This window comes from Anas platyrhynchos, chromosome 3 (genome assembly GCF_047663525.1).
Source record: "Anas platyrhynchos isolate ZD024472 breed Pekin duck chromosome 3, IASCAAS_PekinDuck_T2T, whole genome shotgun sequence".
NCBI classification, from domain to species: Eukaryota; Metazoa; Chordata; class Aves; order Anseriformes; family Anatidae; genus Anas; species Anas platyrhynchos.
In genome coordinates, this window is record NC_092589.1 from 2,661,976 (window position 1) to 2,678,953 (window position 16,978).

The 16,978-nt window shown below is 43.9% G+C and overlaps 1 protein-coding gene across 5 annotated transcripts in view; it reads right to left on the reverse strand.

Annotated features, from left to right (window-relative positions):
* The window catches only part of LOC101793955 (sodium/potassium/calcium exchanger 3), a 303,296-nt gene that overhangs the window by 151,713 nt on the left and 134,605 nt on the right, over positions 1 to 16,978 (reverse strand). For all 5 annotated transcript variants that reach the window (XM_027453145.3, XM_027453144.3, XM_072035179.1 and 2 more), the window contains exon 6: positions 15,247 to 15,350. In XM_027453145.3, the coding sequence (XP_027308946.1) occupies positions 15,247 to 15,350 (104 nt within the window). The remainder of the gene's footprint in view (positions 1 to 15,246; positions 15,351 to 16,978) is intronic.

The following is a 16,978-nucleotide window of genomic DNA, read 5'->3' on the forward strand; positions in this document are numbered from 1 at the left end:
CTTTGACATTCTACAATAGTCTTGAAGGTAGTCTGTATTTTTCTCCCAGTGATTTTTCCTCAGACACCTGAGTGAACACATTAACACCCAGGCCCTTAAATACAGCTATCATTCAGATCTGAGTGAAGGCACTTGTACAAACTGCTCACGTTTCAGACATCCTAGAAGCTCTCCCTGATGCAGTAAATATGGGCAATTAAATCTCGGGTCTCCTTAGGGTGAGCCATTTAACTGAAGCCTTTGAACCATTTGATCACGGGGAAGAACAATCTGATATAAGGAAGCTGTGTGCATAGGGTAACCACACACCCAGGGTAAAAGGAGCTAATTAGTTAGCACTGAGAGAAATGGCAGCCCTTTCAGCCTGCTGACAGGGATCTCGTAGTTTCATTATAACTGTCAAGACCTTGAACGCGCAAGTCGTGCTATATATTCTTGCTGCAGCCAAGGACTGCATGTAAATCTTAATGCATTGGAACCCTCCTAACTCACAGTTTAGCAGATCATGACTAAGGCAGAAAGGAAATCAGGGAAGCAATAAGCTTGGGTAAAAATGTGATGAGATTTAGAGTTTTAAATCAGAAATACTGTAAGCCAGAGGACAGCTGGTCTTCTGGGAGCGGAGCACCAACAGCCAGCTGTAGAAAAGCACTGACTGTCACGTTGCACATTTCCTGCATTCAAAGGAAGTACCTGAAATTCAAACCCCAGACAAGAGCCCAGTAGCCTTCACTGAACTATGACACTGGGGACTAAATGTGGCATCTCCACAGCAGAAAGGAAGAGCTCTTCTGTTCAGGCTTCAATGAGAGCAATTGCCTGTGATCCAGGCACAGAGAAGGACCTATGGCTTGCACTCACCTGCATGCTGCAATACCACTCTGAAGGGTAAAACATATCCTGTATTAGCAACTGGGTTTCTCATTGATAAACTCTCACCCTGCACACTCTCATGTATGGCATTTACTACTCAAATGTTTATTTCCCTTTCTGAAGGGCTGGAGAGCAGAAAAATCACTATTTGATTGGTTCCAGTTTGACTTCTGCGGTTCTTAATTCCTGAACCTGCAGCCTCATGCAGCACACACAATTTCCTCCATTTAGTGCACATGCAGAGATAACCAACCAGGGAGAAAAATCACTGAAGACAGAACAGACAGCTGCTGTGCTTGGCACCTAAGTTAGTGCAGGGTGCCCAGAGCCTCAGTGGCAATGTACCCCAGCTCAGGGCTTCCCCAGTCTCCCTCTGTGAAACTGACCCTTCTTCTCTGCTCTTCCAAATGACTTCCCTCCCTTTAACAGAACAGAGGCTCCTCTCACTGCGTTTCCCATCCAGGAAAGACCTGTCAACAGAGGCCATCCAGCTGGCTCTTTCAAATCCTATGTGCCTGCCCTCCCTATTATCTATGACATGCCTGAGAGGAAGCATGTGATGCCAAACATGGGTGCTGCTACCTTGCCATTTCCTGCAGGACAGATAAGGGAGTGAAAAGACAGAGAACTCAAGGCTGCAATTCAGCATTGCAGAATGCTCTAGAGAGAGCTCCACCTGGGCACAGACACTGCAAGTTGACCTGTAGCAAGGGGAGGTACCTGGGCATGTTTTCGATGTCACCTGCTGCATGATGCTCCAAGGAAATGAGCACAGTATAGACTGCAAATACGTACAGACATCATATGTACAGGCTGTGTAGATGTATACATATCATTCCAGTGGGTCATTTCATGAAGAGAATTACCTGCAGTCCACTGTGAAATCCTTATCTATTAATGGGCTTCAGTGTCATTAATTGCATTGGTAACAATAGTGATATTAGTTGAGGTTTAATTTTACTTGCTCTACATGAATATAAACAGCAGATAAGCTGCCCTCATAAGACAGCAGCTCTAACTGGAGAAGTTAAAAAGACCCCTCAGATTTCATGCTGCCCTGGCACCTGCCATTCTGTGGGGAAAAACAACAATAAAAAACACCAAAAAAACATTTATTTCTGCCTATCCTGACAGCAGCCTGGGAAATTCTGACTTCTGAGAAGCTGAATATCACTGGACTGTCTTTGGTGAATCTGTCACAGGCCTTGCCCTCTGCGACAGCCCTCGGGGAAACTTCCAGGTCTAAACTTCCCTTGACAAAGCACAGGCTCTACCTTTTAACTTCGCAATTTATTATTTCAGGAACTTATTTCTCAGCTCAAGTAATTACAAGGATCCTGCCACCCACCTGTTCACCCTCACTGGTCATGATATCAATGAAGCATCACATATTAAAATGAGATAGTGGCACTGCCTTATTTATATTCATCTTTATATTTAAATAGGCTATACATTCATCTATGACTTTAAACAAGAAGCCACTGGAGAACCTCTGTGCACTTCCTGGGAGATATCTCCCCCCCATCTGTTATACTGAAGAGCAGTGTCAGTCTGGAGGGGGAGGTATTCACTTGGGATGAAGCAATGTAAGAGTGATTCCTTATTCTGCTCCCAGCCCTACAGCTTAAGCTTGGATGAATTACATAAGCAATAGAATTACGCACCCAGTCTACAGTCCAGAGAGAGGAAGCAGTGCAGGTGCAGCGGGGGCCACCCATGTGTCCTCCCGCCTCAGTGGCTCCTGGTCCTCCCTGGAGGATGTTTTACCTATCACCTCAGTTGCATCTTCCCAGCAGCAGTCTTCATCTACAGTCTGCCTTGTGACTTCTGGCCACGAGCGCTCCCTCCACAAGGCCTTTGCAAATGGCCTTTTTGGGGATACTTTTCTAGCACATTTTGAACCTTCACATTTCTAGCACATTTTGAACCTGAGGGAATTTCATCTCAACAGCATCTCTCTCATCTACCTAGTAAAATGTCCCATGAACTGGTCTCACAACCTCACCTCTTACCGGAGAGGACAAATCCTGCCAGATGGGACAGCGACATCTCTGCTGCCTCCATTCAGCTCTGGAGGCAGCCCTGCTCCAGGATGCAGCCAAGGGTGGTACCCCCTGCCCAAAGACAGCCTGAAAGCAGCTGGCAGCTTTCAGCCACCAGGAAAATCAGCAAAGGGAGCACTAATGGTTATGTCTGTGATTCAAAGGTGGCAGACTGTGTGCTCTTTGAAAGGTCATGGCCAAAAATAAGATGGGAAATAGCAACTGTGTGTTTAATATTCTACACATGCTTTCTCTCTCTCTTGCTCTTCAATGTATCAGTCCTACAGCAATTGTAGTGAAGATACAAGGCAGGAAAGAACTTCGTAAGATAATTACTGCCGTCTTTCAGTAGAGCATACAAGAGAGGAACTGCCTGACCATCAAGACCTGCAAGTTAATTTTCACAAAACCCACCTCATTTTGGGAGTTATTACATCCCACCTGCAATGAGCAATAAGTCAATCAGAAGCTTATAATCATTAGCTGCAAAACAAACACAGCAGAGATCACAGGGTGTAAGCTTCCCCTGGCCGCCCCCAAGCAACTATCTGCCAGAACCAAACAGACCCAAACCTGTGAGTCAGTGCCACTTATTCCCACTTTAAGGTCCCTGGGGGGAACAGACACATCAGTGAGAGCAGGGTCCAAACAACTCTGGGTATTTTGCGAGGAGCTGGGGTCAGAGAGCCACAGAGGAATGAGAAACCACAGTAAAGAAAGGCATAGTTTGCAGTGCTGGACAGCCCCATTTTGCAGGTGAAGGAAGGTGAAACTGACTGCCAAACCACTAGGCAAATGCACCAGGGCCCATCTCATGACAGCGCAGCAGAAGTCCCTGACCCCACCCACGTCCCTTTGTAGCATCAAACCACTCTGCTGTCCTGCAACAGCTGAGGCTGAAACTTTAGACGGCTTCGCACACAGCCAGCCACTGCCGCCTGTGCAGTCTTCTGGGAACACCAGGAGGCAGCTGACAGTCCCTGTGTGGGGACACGCGGCACGTGATGAGCATGTCCTGGACCAAATCCTGGGCAGCAGGCAGAGATGTTTCTTTCTATACCCCACCACGATGTCTCCCTGCTGCTGACATGCAGTGATCACAGCCATCTCAACACCCAGGACATGCTAAGCATCCAGCTGAGTCCCTTGATCATAACCTCTACCTCCTGGCAAGGACACGCACGTCCTGCGATGCAACATTTGGTCTTGCACAGGGCTTTGACTGATAGTAAACAACCCTATCCCTCCCCACAGAACTTAAGCAAAACAAAATACAAGCAATTGCCAGGCCCCAAAAAATCCAGGCCTTAAAAATACATATCTCTAAGACAGTAATTGCTGAGCTGCTCTGATCTACTGGGCTCACTGGGACAAAAGCTTCTTCCATTTACCAGGCCCCTAATTTTTACTGCTGGTTAGCTATTCTCTGCAGAGTTCAACCATCTCTCCAGATCCCAGTTCATACATTGCAGATCGACTAAATCTATAGTCATTATTTCCCCAAGAATATTTGCTTTTTTAAGCAGCTCTTGGTATTTTCATTACTGTGGCAGCAATCCGTCTCTGTGACATTCTCAGAATGGAAATAGTGGACACTATCCAAACCTCAGGACAAAGCCAAAAATATTTCCCTGCTCCACTGGTACTCAAAATCATCCATGAGATGTTCAAACCAGCATGTCTTTTCAGCCAGATTCCTGCAGAGCCAAAGTAGCCAGATCCCAAGGACTTGCATTCACAGACGCCTCCAACCGCAGACAGATCCTGTGGAGGATTAGCAGCAGGGCTCAAAGACAGATCTCGACGTCGTACAGGAAGGTGCATTCAGAGTGACGCTACCCAGGCTCTTCACACTGGCAAGCTCTTTTTAGACACGCAAAGAGACTTTGTGATTTCCCCTGCTTTTGCAGTAGAAATGACTGTAAAGCAACTGCATCAATGGTAAGTCTGCAGTATTGATTGCTGTGTGAATTTTGACAGAGAAAACTTGACCTCAAGAGGCAATGGTGTTTAGTGGCCATTAGGAACTGATTTGTTTTGGTGCTGAAGGGAATCTATTTTCAACTCCTGATTGCATCCTCTACTTCTGTCCTATTACTGAGTGTAATTCTGTGATGAGAGTGATTTCCTGTCTGCCCACCTGAGCCCCTGAGCCCTTGCTATCAGCTCCCACTGCACACTCTGGTCACCAGTTTTCAGGCTCAAGAGCTATGTTCTGGCTCTGTATTTGTAAAATGCACACTACAGAGGAGTCTTAATCCATGACTGCGGCTGCTAGGCATAGGTGCAACACAAGGACCTTCAGAGAAAACAAAAACCATCATCAGATCCAATCTCACTGGCCTCACCATGCGGTTTCTGGTTCAATTTAGATGCAGGAGCCAGGCCCCTGACACCACAAAGTCTAGGCTTACTTGCCTCTCTCCAGAGAAATGATGCAAGCCACCCTGCTTTAAGCCACTTTACTGAACTGGCACCCACTGCAGCAATACTGAGTTCATGCATGCTGCTGGCATAGTTCTGGGAAATAAAGTGACGTTTGGAACAACAAAAGGCTTTTAGAGTTATCAAACCTCTCCAAAAGGAGACCAAATGTCACACCATGGTGTGACAGATACCTCTGACAGAGCTCATTCACCATGCACAGATTGATGTGCATGCAGCATCGTGAAAGAGAAGGCATGACCCACAGGACAAAGGACCTTTTTCAGTGTTTTCTGGGGAGCAAATGAAGTATCAGCTTGTACAATGGCTACAAATTTGCTTTAAATCCACAAGTCCCTGATTCCCAAGGCAACACCGTTTGTGTTAAATGGGGAGCTGGAAAGGAATCTAATCCGTTTTATCACTCAAAGTTAGTCTGCTATCTGCCAGTGCCAAACATCCCAGCAGGAAAACCCCAGGAAAAGGGAGCACTTTGCTGCATTTACAGCGGTTGAGCATTCTCCCCGATTTCCCCTTCAGGGAGCAGTACGGGTAACATACAAGTAAGGATGCGAGAGGCAGAGTAGCCTGTTCAGCAGCATGCCCAGGAGCTGTGAAGCAGCTTATGTCTGCTGCTATCAACTGCTGGGCACACCCTCTTTGTTCTGGAGTGTGCAGGGGCTTTACCAGGGTGTTCAGAAAGGCTGCAGCCTCTGAACTGTGAGGACCTTTCGGCAGCACCTCTATAGAAACTGATGCCTCTCTTTTCTGAAACCCCAGCAACTCCTTTTTGTTCTGCCTGCAGTCTGCTTATTGATGGCCTGACTTTCTGCAGGACAGGGAGTGACTCTACCAACTTCTTCCCTCTGCTCTTCTGATGCTTGGGGTTTCATGCACACATGGTCATTCCCACAGCTGTGTGTTCCTGTTACGCTCCTGTTAGGAATGTGGATCTTGTTTGATTTGTTATTGGGTCCCTTCTTTGCTTTCAAGTCTGCAACAGACATAACAGTGAAAGAGCAGGCCTACAGCCACTAAAAACCACTGGCAGCACAAAATTTCATGGTGTACAGGGCTACAAGAGCAGCATACAGACCCAACAGTTGGCACTATGTTCTCCTTAAACTACTGCTTCACTAGCTAACATGTTTTCTGTTGTTGGTCACTGAACAAAGAGAAGTAACAAAAAACATTCCAGTTCCCCCTGCCTAAAACTCCTCTGCAATCCAGAAGAGAAAAAAGCTCATGAATACAATCTTAAAACCAAAGGTCAGTAATGACCCCAGTCTGAATTACTTGTTCTTTGAGAAATTAAAGCTTAAAAGATTAACATGCATGCAAGTGAACTGTATGACACAAATAGCTTAAAAATAGATTACGAAAGTCCCAGCCTCTTCAATAAAAAGGGTTCTACCTGGTTATTAAACCTCTGTTCATAGTTTTCTCTACTCAGCTCTTCACTATTTGCAACATTGATTTCTTAGGTATATTTACACACCCTGAACTAAAGCTGACTGCATATCAGCTCATGATTTTGAGAGGCATTTTTAGTTTACACGATGGCTTACCATGACTTGGACAGCGGAAGAAACTTCTGAATTTTACTTTCTCAGGTAAAATACCACTGAAGCAGAAGAAAGCAGAGCAGATTGCCTAAGTAGTCCTTTTTTTTTTAAACGCCAGTATAGCAGTATACATGAGGAATGACATTTGACCACCAAATAGACTCCTTGACTGAAGAATTAACCAGAAGAGTCCCTAAAAATACAAGAATGTTTCCAACACAATAAGTCTTTGGCACAATCCAGCATCAAGGTGTGGGAATAGAAATGTTGTTTTTGCAGAGTTACATTGTTTAGAAGGAAGGAACGTGGTACTGAGATATGCTTACAGTGATAAGAAAGTTTAGCAGGCGACCTTGTAAAATGCAGACAACCAGACTCCTTAGGACAATGTGAAAAAGGTGAAAATCAAGGTATCAAGTCAAGTCAGATAAGTGAAGAAACATTACCACTTCAAGCAGTAAAAATGTCAAAAGAAATTTGAAATTTAACAGGCTGGCAACTGAAGGCCATGCATTGTTTGTGAAGCATCAGATAGATTGTGAACCTGGATTACCCACTCAGTGGGGAAACAGGGGAGGGTCCTGCCATCAAAAGGTATATAAACTGTGTTTTGGAACTAGTAGATGCGCTCTCTCCTGCTTGTGGGGCGCCCGCCATTGCAATCGCGAATAAATTACTACTTCACTGAGATCCTCGCCTGAGCCTAAGTTACTGGCTACGGAGTGTTTCTCACAAAGGTACACCACAACCGGAACAGCCAGTCTCAACCTAGGGAAGGGTGAAACAGGGAAACTGGAACTCAATTGCCAAACACAGCTATTTAGATGGTAATTAACAAATTCAAGTTATGCACATTAAAAATGACTGCTTAATGCTTGCAGCTCATATGGCTGTATCGCTTTCACTTATGCACTTTTCACCAACCTCTCCTAATCCTTCATCCTCTTCTGTGCAAGAGGCTGCAGTACAGTGTTGGATGAGGACAGAAAAGGACTGGATAGAGCAGCAGAGCTGCAAAAAGCAGGAAGAATGTAGACGGAGGAATTTTTAAAACTGAACAAACTCTGCTTGGGTTGACTTGAACGTGAATGTGAACTGAATTAAGCAAGCATTGCTTGCTTCCGAGAATCCCACATCCTTGCCACCAAGGATGATGAGAAGGCAGTGGAAGGAGATGGAAGAATTTGTGAAGCACAAATATGAGAGTGAGAGAAAAGACGACAAAGAGACTGAGGCTTGGATGGGACCTTGGGCTAAGGTCAACCTCCCCATATCTCTCCAGGGCTATACTGTTGATTTGCTGTCGTGGAAAAATCCTAATGTGAACTGTCACAACACAGGCGGAAGCCTCCATGCCTGAATCTCTGCCCTGCTATGCAGCACTCACTACCATGAAGTACTGACAAGCTTCTATTTGAAGGGCTGCATTTTATAGCATTGCAACTCTTGCAGCATTCTCTCACTTTCTTGTACCTTCTCTTTGCCAATAGAAAGCAAATAAAACAGACACAACAGTCAAACAGATGGTGTTTAGGATATGTGACTTAGCTGTACAATTGACAGATAGCATCCCAGGTATACTGACAACAGAAGAAACAGCTATAGAGACATCCGTTCTGCAGCACATTAGCATTTGGCAAAGCAAGAACAGTATTAAAGTATTTAAAATATTTTATCTTAAAGTATTTCCATACACTAAAACCATCTACAGCTTAAAAATTGCACCTAGTGACTAGATGAAATGAGTCAAATCTTCCTCTGTGTATGTGTGTATGTGCATGTAAGACAGAATCAGAATATTACCACAGGATCCAAAAAGAAAGAAAGAAAAGCTTCTAAGGCTCACAGTCACAGTCAGGTAGGCTGCATTCAGTCATCCACATGGGTAAACTTTATCTTTCTCTCTAAGTACGATTCGGTTGGGGTTTTCAAAACAAATCAGAGGTTTAGTTTCTCAGCTTCCAGAGGCCCAGTTTAAGATACTGTAAAAGTCTGATTTTCAGAGTGTGCATGCTAATTTAGAAAATCCAGCATTTGCATGTAGCTTTGGTTTGGCCATCCAAAAATGGAGGCAGCTTGAATCAATTGTCACTTTTTGAAAACTAGTCCTTGTGTGCCAAGGATAAAGACCTTGGGAGATTTCATTGCTCTTATCAGTGAGAACAGACAGAAAAATCCGTGCAGTTCAGAATCCTCACTAGTGACCTGCAAAGTGTCATCAACACTAATTGGAAGAGAAAATCAACCTACTTTCAAGCTACTGAAGCACACTTTCCTATTTTTCAGTATCAAACCATGGCATGAATACTTACAATTTAGAAGCTCCTCAGTTTCAAAATCAGTAAGAAGCCAACCAATTCTTAGGGTGTGATGGGGATGGGTAGAGGTGTCTCTGACTTGTACTATTGTACTACATTTTAAACTTTTTTACATGTACATTTTCTGTATTGCTTAAAGACAAGCAAGGGAGACAAGAGGGTTTATAGTACTTAACACTAACAGAGATGTCTTCATGGTTGCTTAAAGCAACTTTGCTTGCATTTATTAATCCTTCCCTAGAGCTTGCAACACAAAATTTCAGCTCTGGGCTAGCACAAGACAGCTACATGATTAATCTCCCCAGTCTGTTGACATTATTCAAACCAATCCAATTTCCATCTCGACTCTGTCCATTCTGTCTGGGCCACAAAGAAAAAAGGAGCACAACAGTACATTAAAGCTGATTTTCATCTACATCAATTGTTTTTTAGCATAAGAGCAGTTCTTCAGGAGACTTCCAACACTACCACAGTTATTTTGAAAACCCTAAAACAAGGCATAACAGCAGACGGTATAAACAAGTTGTGTGGCTTTCAGACACCCATCCTGCAAGCAGATCACTGTGCAGAAATGAATTACTTGCAGGACTGGGGCTCTAGCTACCAAGCTGACAAATTCCTTAAAAATCCAAAATTAAAAACATAAATAAAGAAATGAAGTGGAAGATTTTCTAATTACTGCCTTGCCTGAGTGCCTCTGGCAGCCTGCTCCCAAGCTATTTTAGACCAGCTGCTAAGCATGAAACACTTCTCCCTGCTCCTCCTTTTTTCCTTTTGCACTGCATTGGCTCCTAGCAGCTTCTTCCCACTTGGGAAGTGCACAAGACACAGGGCTCGGTGTTAGATGAGCGAAGCGTGAGCAGGTGCCTGTAGTCCAAGTGGCCACAATTTCCACAGCCCCTACCACCTCTCCGAGCAGGCTCTGAGCATGGAGCAGGAAGCCTCCTACCTGGAAGGCAGAGATCAAAAGCAACATACATGTGTGTTGGACTGAGATGTAGCCTGAGACCTGCTGGGGGCCTGGAGCAAGGACAGCATGTGGGCACAGGGCAGAGGGTGTCTATCCCTTTTAGACTTGCTGTGCTGGATGAGGGAGCCTTGCTACAGGCCCTTTAAGGACAGGAGATTCATCCTGTAAGGAAAGCTCTTCACTAGGCTTTAGGAGCCTCTTGGGGAAACTCTTTTTCTGCTGCAATTACAAAGCAAGGGCCATGTGGTCCTCTGGCCACAAGCCACTTGCAGGCAGAGTAAGGGCTGTGCAAGATGTGTCGCAGGCTCCAGCATGAACTGCCTGCGAGGTACACCATGTATCCAGGTGGTGGAGGACATCAAACCAACAGAAAATGTGATTGCCTTGGCTCTCAGGCAGGCTCCTGTGCTTACCAAGGTGCCAGGATGGATGAGGTTAGCTGGGAGGAATCAGACCAAACAGACACAGGGAAGAGGATTGGGGAGAGGAGAAGAGACATAGACCTCTGTGGGACTGAGGGAAAGACACGCACTTGAGAAACAGGTATAGGGTGGATCAATGATCTGGGGGGGGAACCTGGAGAAAGTTCTTCTCTTGAGCCTCAAGAAATGGATAGAGGGGGAACAGAGAGACAGATCACACAGAAAGAAACCTGGAGTAGCTGGTTGCTTAGCAGAAACATGATTATACTAGTGAAACCAAATACTAAATGTGACATGATGAGGTACGTAAGTCACTTGCTAATTCAGACAAGAATGGTCCTAGAGATGAAACCTGGGTTCATGATGACTGAGGTGTTTAGTGCATGCCTTTGTAGAAAGTAGAGCATATGTTGGGACCTTGGAGAAGAAAAGTGTTTCACACTGCTAAAGCAGTTGAAAGCTCACTGGGAGAGCTGTGCTATGAGCAGCCACTGCCACCACACTCAGCCCAGCAAGGAAACCCTTGAGCAATGCTGAGCTGGAGCAGCAGGAGCAATGGCAGCAGCATCCAGAGCCAGAGGGAGCTGCTCTTTGAGCAAAGGAAACGCCACAGGATGCTATAGGTTCAGCAAGAAAAACAGACCCATGCCAACTCTAATTGGCACCTAAAATGACAAATTTTTATTTTGCCTTTAATCTCTCTGTGCTTTGTTTCCCCATCTTTAAAACACCTCTTCATCTCACAGAGGTTTGGGGAAAATTAATTAATTGTTTATCAACTGCTCAGATACAATAGCAATGAGATCAGCAGAAGTTCAAGAGGAAATTAATAATTCTGCCTCTGGAACAGGGTTTGAATAGAGCCTGGTAAATAAGGCAGAAGGGCACACACTGAACAATGAAGAGAAAACAAAATAATGAATAGCTGCTCATTAAAGTGAGCAAAGTCCATTCTGTGCACTGAAGGAGGCAGAGAGCCTGTGGAGAAACCAGCATGCGATCATGTAATTAAAGAACATATAATAATGCATACATGGTGGGGGGGGGATATTAAGGTTGTGCAAGAAACCTTAATGCTGCTATTTTATAACTTTTCAGTGTTTGACTTTTAACCTTAATAATGCTCTTTTAATGCAGTTTTTAGGTGCATAGTGTCATACAGAGGTGTGGGCACCATACTTTCCAGTTCCAGCAGTGGGATGTCTATTCTGATTTACTGAGAATTGTGCACTTACTAGCCATTAAAGGCTTAGAAAAATAATCAGAGTTGGTGTTCAAGTAAATGCATACCAACTTTTTAGGGCTGCGTATTTCTTTTTTTTTTTTTTTTTTACAACAAGATGCATGTAGCCAAACCCAGTATTTTCTTAAGCCAAAGAATAACATGTACAACATAGCACATGCAGACTACAGCCTAATGTAAAAATAAAACATATCCTGGATAGAGATATTTTTGAATTCATTTTTTTACTGGTCAAAAAAATAGGCTTTCCTATTCTACTGAATAGTTCTGCAAAAAAGAGTTTTTACAGAAATGCTAAAGATGTCCCCTACAAGCTTTAACTCTGGGTATTCCAGACCATGGGCATTTCGCACTTCCAAGCACTCTGCCACCCATCAATCACCCTATAATCTGGATCCAGCACAGAGATATTTCTCCAAGCTCCATGCCACACACCGTGAGTGGGGACAAAGCAGCACTGCCACAGTGTTGTGGCTTGTTGAGATCTGTATCATGCGCAGCTCCCTGTCCACCTCCTGGGCTTGCAGCATCTCCAAGAAGCCCAGCAAACCGGCAGAGTGCTGTCAGGTACTGACCCCCTAGCATGGTCCCAACACCCTTCCACAAATGCAGTTGCAAATTGCCCTGATCAGCACACAAATGCTCCCACTGGCACATTCCAGCCACTGCTGGTGGATGATACAGGAAAGCAGCAGTGGGACTGCATTCCTACCCTCTGCAGTTCCCCATGTAGAAATCAGCACAGCAATCACCTTGAAACTCCCTCACTGCCAGTAGGATCCCACCCATAAACCAGACACAGGGCGGCACATCAGCCTTTCTGGTCTACCCTGGAAATTCTGAGCAATCACCACCCAACTGCAGAGCATTCAATGACAGGTTTTAAGGAACGTGAAGGACACCTAAGCACCATTGGATTGGAACTGCATGGGATTAATTCTCCACTTAGGCCACTTCGCCTGACAAACATTCCAGCCTCAAGCAGAGATGCTTTAACAAAGCTTTCTAGGATGATGGGAGTCCCAGAAAACTGTGTCTTTGTGAGCCTTCGGGCAGGCTCAGAAGACAGCAAATTCTGGCTGGTAAATCCCTGCCCACTGACGCACTGGTCCCACGTGAAAAACAGAGGACTCTGTCTGCTGACTCCTCAGATCTGAGCTCTGAAGAGAAAACCCTACCCTGCCTGAGCTGGAGCACAGCAAGCAGCTGAGACCAACAACCTGCTCCAGACTCACCTGGCCATTACAAGGCAACTCAAATCCGTCATCCAGGTCCATTAATTATGTTAGAGCATGTATAGAGAAATTACTGATAAAAAAATCCTCTCAGTAATAACAAAACATGCACTGAATCACACCAATAAAAGCAAATGACTTTTTGATGAAGCGTTGGGAGTGGAAAAACTGAAGATCACACAACAAAACAGACAGTTTTTGTCAGTATCAGAATTATTTAAACTGAGGTTTCCTATTTGCTCACTTAAATCATGATTCCAAACAGTGATTTAAATTATTCCAATTCTCACAAATCTATTCCAGGTTAAACTGCACCAAACAAGCAAAATGACCTGATGAAATCACACAACCATCACTAGTGGAACCAGGGAAAAACAAAATCAGGATAAACCAGTTCAAATCTCAATTCTCTGTTTGAAAAAGGACTCACAGACCGTGCGTAGGATGATTAAGACAGCCAATCCTTTTCTGAACTTCTGAAAGATACCATGCCTGGAAGACTGAAGGCATTTACGAGAACATTTTGGCTATGTTGTGCCCTCCAGAAACAAACACCTCCCATCCGCCAACAAAGATGACTGACATCCTCTGTCAACTCCCAAACTCCATCAAGCCTTTTCCACTAAAAGCTGTTATTTGTAGCTAGTTTGTGTTTGTTTTTTTTTTATCATGTTTCGGGCTTGCAGTTAATATTGTCAAGAACAAAAACTGGAAGAATTAGCTCCTCTGTCATCGTGCTAAACAGTTAATCTTCTTCATTTGATTGAAAAAAGCAACCTGAGGAGACAGTCCTACTGATTACAGGAGAACACCTCTGGGGAACACAGCTTCAAGCACTGGGAAAGCTTCAGTAATTAAAATCTAGCCTGAATAAATTAGGCTTTTGCAGTAAGAGTTACAGTAGAATGACTAATGTATTGAGCAAGCTTTCAGCTGTATGTTCCCATACAAATCAGGGAGCCCAAATGGCTTCAAAGTACCTCTGTGGATTCTTCCCCAAGCCTCCCCATAATGAAAATGTTTATCTTCGTCCTGAAAAAGTTCATGATTAAGGCAAATAAAAATGGATTACGAAATTTCCTGGGAAAGCCTGAGCTCTCTGCTTGTTTTCTTGACCAAGTCATAGAGGCCCCTCCTTTTAGGCTTTTCTTCCAGAGCTAGTTATCCTCTTGCTCTTTATTGATTCTGTTATCCTGCCTAGCCTCTTTGCAAAAGAAGTCTGTACAGTAAAATTTCAAAGAACATTTTACAAGATAATAAAAATACTGGGCATGTTGGCAAGTGCTAAGGTGAATGCAGATTTAGATGTTTAATTATACAGAGTCAATCATGTCTGCAAATCAGACAGCAGCTCAGATCTCACAACTTAATTACTTTAATTTCAGATGAATAACTCGTTGTCATATTTAGTTTGACACACCGGAAAACAGTTAGAAATTATACTAGGGGTGGACAGCCTTACTGCTAGTAAGGTAAGATTTCATGCATCCTTGGTATTATTCAAAATCTGACTGGACAAGGCCCTGAACAACCAGATCCAACTCTGAAATTAGCCCTGATTTGAGTTGGGGCTGGTGGGGTGGTCAGGGGCTCTAGATCAGAGACCTCCATAGGTCTCTTCCCATGTAAACCATCCTGTGAATCTGAGGACATAAATAAGAGTTAAACTACAAGCAAAGACTGAATCTTTCTTGTATAATTTCCTAAGTCAAGTCAGTTGCCAACAACATCTCTCACACAAAAGGCAGCATCAAATATGATGCTCCAGAAGTGTCATGATTCCTTTGGAGGCATCTTTCACAGTTCATTGAACTGCATTTTTACCAGCCAGGGGCACACACATTTTCTGTCTCCTTTGGTCTAAAAGAACCAGATACAAACATCACAACACATCTTTCAATAGCTAGCAAGAGGATCTGTTAAATAACCATCCATTATTCCTTTGACCACTCACATGTCTTGGACAGCTTAAAACGTCCAAGCTGACATTTGCTATTCTGCCTTTCATCTCAAAAAATGCAAGAGGAACAGTATAGGACTCTATTAAAAGAACAATACCAATGAACTTCGTGGCAAGGTTGCGAACCTGGCAACTGATTTCACAGTAGAGCCAAGGCATGCAATAACTGTTAGGAATCATTAAATGTCTCTTACCTGTCCTGCAAAAAGTCCACACACACCAATAATACAGAGAATGTTAAATACAGCAGAGCCTACAATGGTTCCAACGCCTACATCTCCTTTTGTGATAAAAACACCTGCAAAACAAGTTCAAGGCAAGCTGTGTAAATTGGAAAGTACAGGGTTTTTCCTCTAAAATTGCCCCATTAATGAATATAAAGGCATGCACCAGTTCTGTTACTTTTACTCATATTTAATAGGGCAACTTGCAGAGAAAGGTACTAGGGTGAATAAAGGTGGTAGAACTTGCTGTGGGAATTCAGATGTATTGTCTAATGAAAACCAAATGCCTTAGACATTTCTAAGTCACCAACCTCCTGGTCTTGCAAACCAATGTTATGGCAATATACATTACAAAAGACAGTAAGCTCCATGAGAGCATCTTATAGGACACAATTCTGGAAGAAACTACCTCCTGTAAGGAATCCCCTTACCAGTGCTCTGCTCTTCCCCATATCCCCACCCCTACTGACTACAACAGTAAGGGAAGTAGGAGCATGAACAGGAATAGAATCAGAAATGTCTGGCCTCTTGTTATTTGCAAGCTGAAAATGATGTTGCTCAGAATAGGTTATGGGGCTATGTTACAAGCTCCTTTCAGAGCTCTTCTGTCAGATTTGGTTAAAATTGGCCAAGGAGGTTAATGGTGAGGGAGAAGGGAGATGAACTGACAGACACATGCATTGTGGTACTGCATAAATTTTTTTCCTTAGGAAGTCAGCCTAAAAATAACACTCCATCTCCTGCTAGTTGTCAGTCTGTTTAAATTCACCACTTGCTTTTAAGTTTCCAGCAGTATTTTTCTGGCCAGTGCAGTTTATTTTTTTTTTTCTCCACTTTTCCCTTTTCTGAGAAATGTGTTAACCAGAAGTAGGCATGCCCCAAATGACATTCAGTATCTGGTGGATTACACCACAGCAAGATTTTTAGGGCTTCTCTCAGCTGCCTGAAGGAGTCTGATTTTATTTTCGCCTTGCTAGTGTGCAAGCCCAACTGCATAGGCTTCCATTTTAGCTTTCTAGGTTCTGAGGCTTTGATCATCTCTCTCTGCAGAGTATGCAGCTTGGTGTGAATTAATTTGTGCTCTGCCTCTGGTAGATGTAACTGAAATAGAAGGATCTTCTAGAGAAAGTATCTAAGCTCAGAAGAGTTCAATCACTTCTCCTCAGTGACGGAGAGGCCACCTTAACCTCCCATCTATTGTTCTAAAGATTACCTACCACTGGAGATGAGGGCGTATAATACTGCAAGAACACTTTCACCTTTACACCTGTTAGCATACATACAGAATCATAGCAGTTCTCGACTGAAGTCCCCTCATAGCTCAAGGCTGTTGAAAGAACACGCGAGTCTCCTCAAGCTACATACACCCAAGTACTGCTGAATCTCTTGATCACACTTCCCATAAGCAGAGTGCTGCAATGGTAGTGCAATGATCTCACCAACCTGTTGCTGTGAATAAAGGTCTCAAATTCTCTTTTCCTCCTGCTGTGGCTTTCCCTGAAGGAAGCAGTGTTAGACAACTAACTACAGCAGAGGTGATGGCAGAGAATGTCAATCTCAGGACACTGAGAGTTTGCCTGGGGACCAACCCAGGATACTGAGGGCACTAAGCTGTAGAGGTGGTGCAGCAAACAGCATAGGAAGGTGAATAGGAAAGCTGCACATGCAGAGATCAGTGCTCTGCAGTTTGGCAGTGCTACAG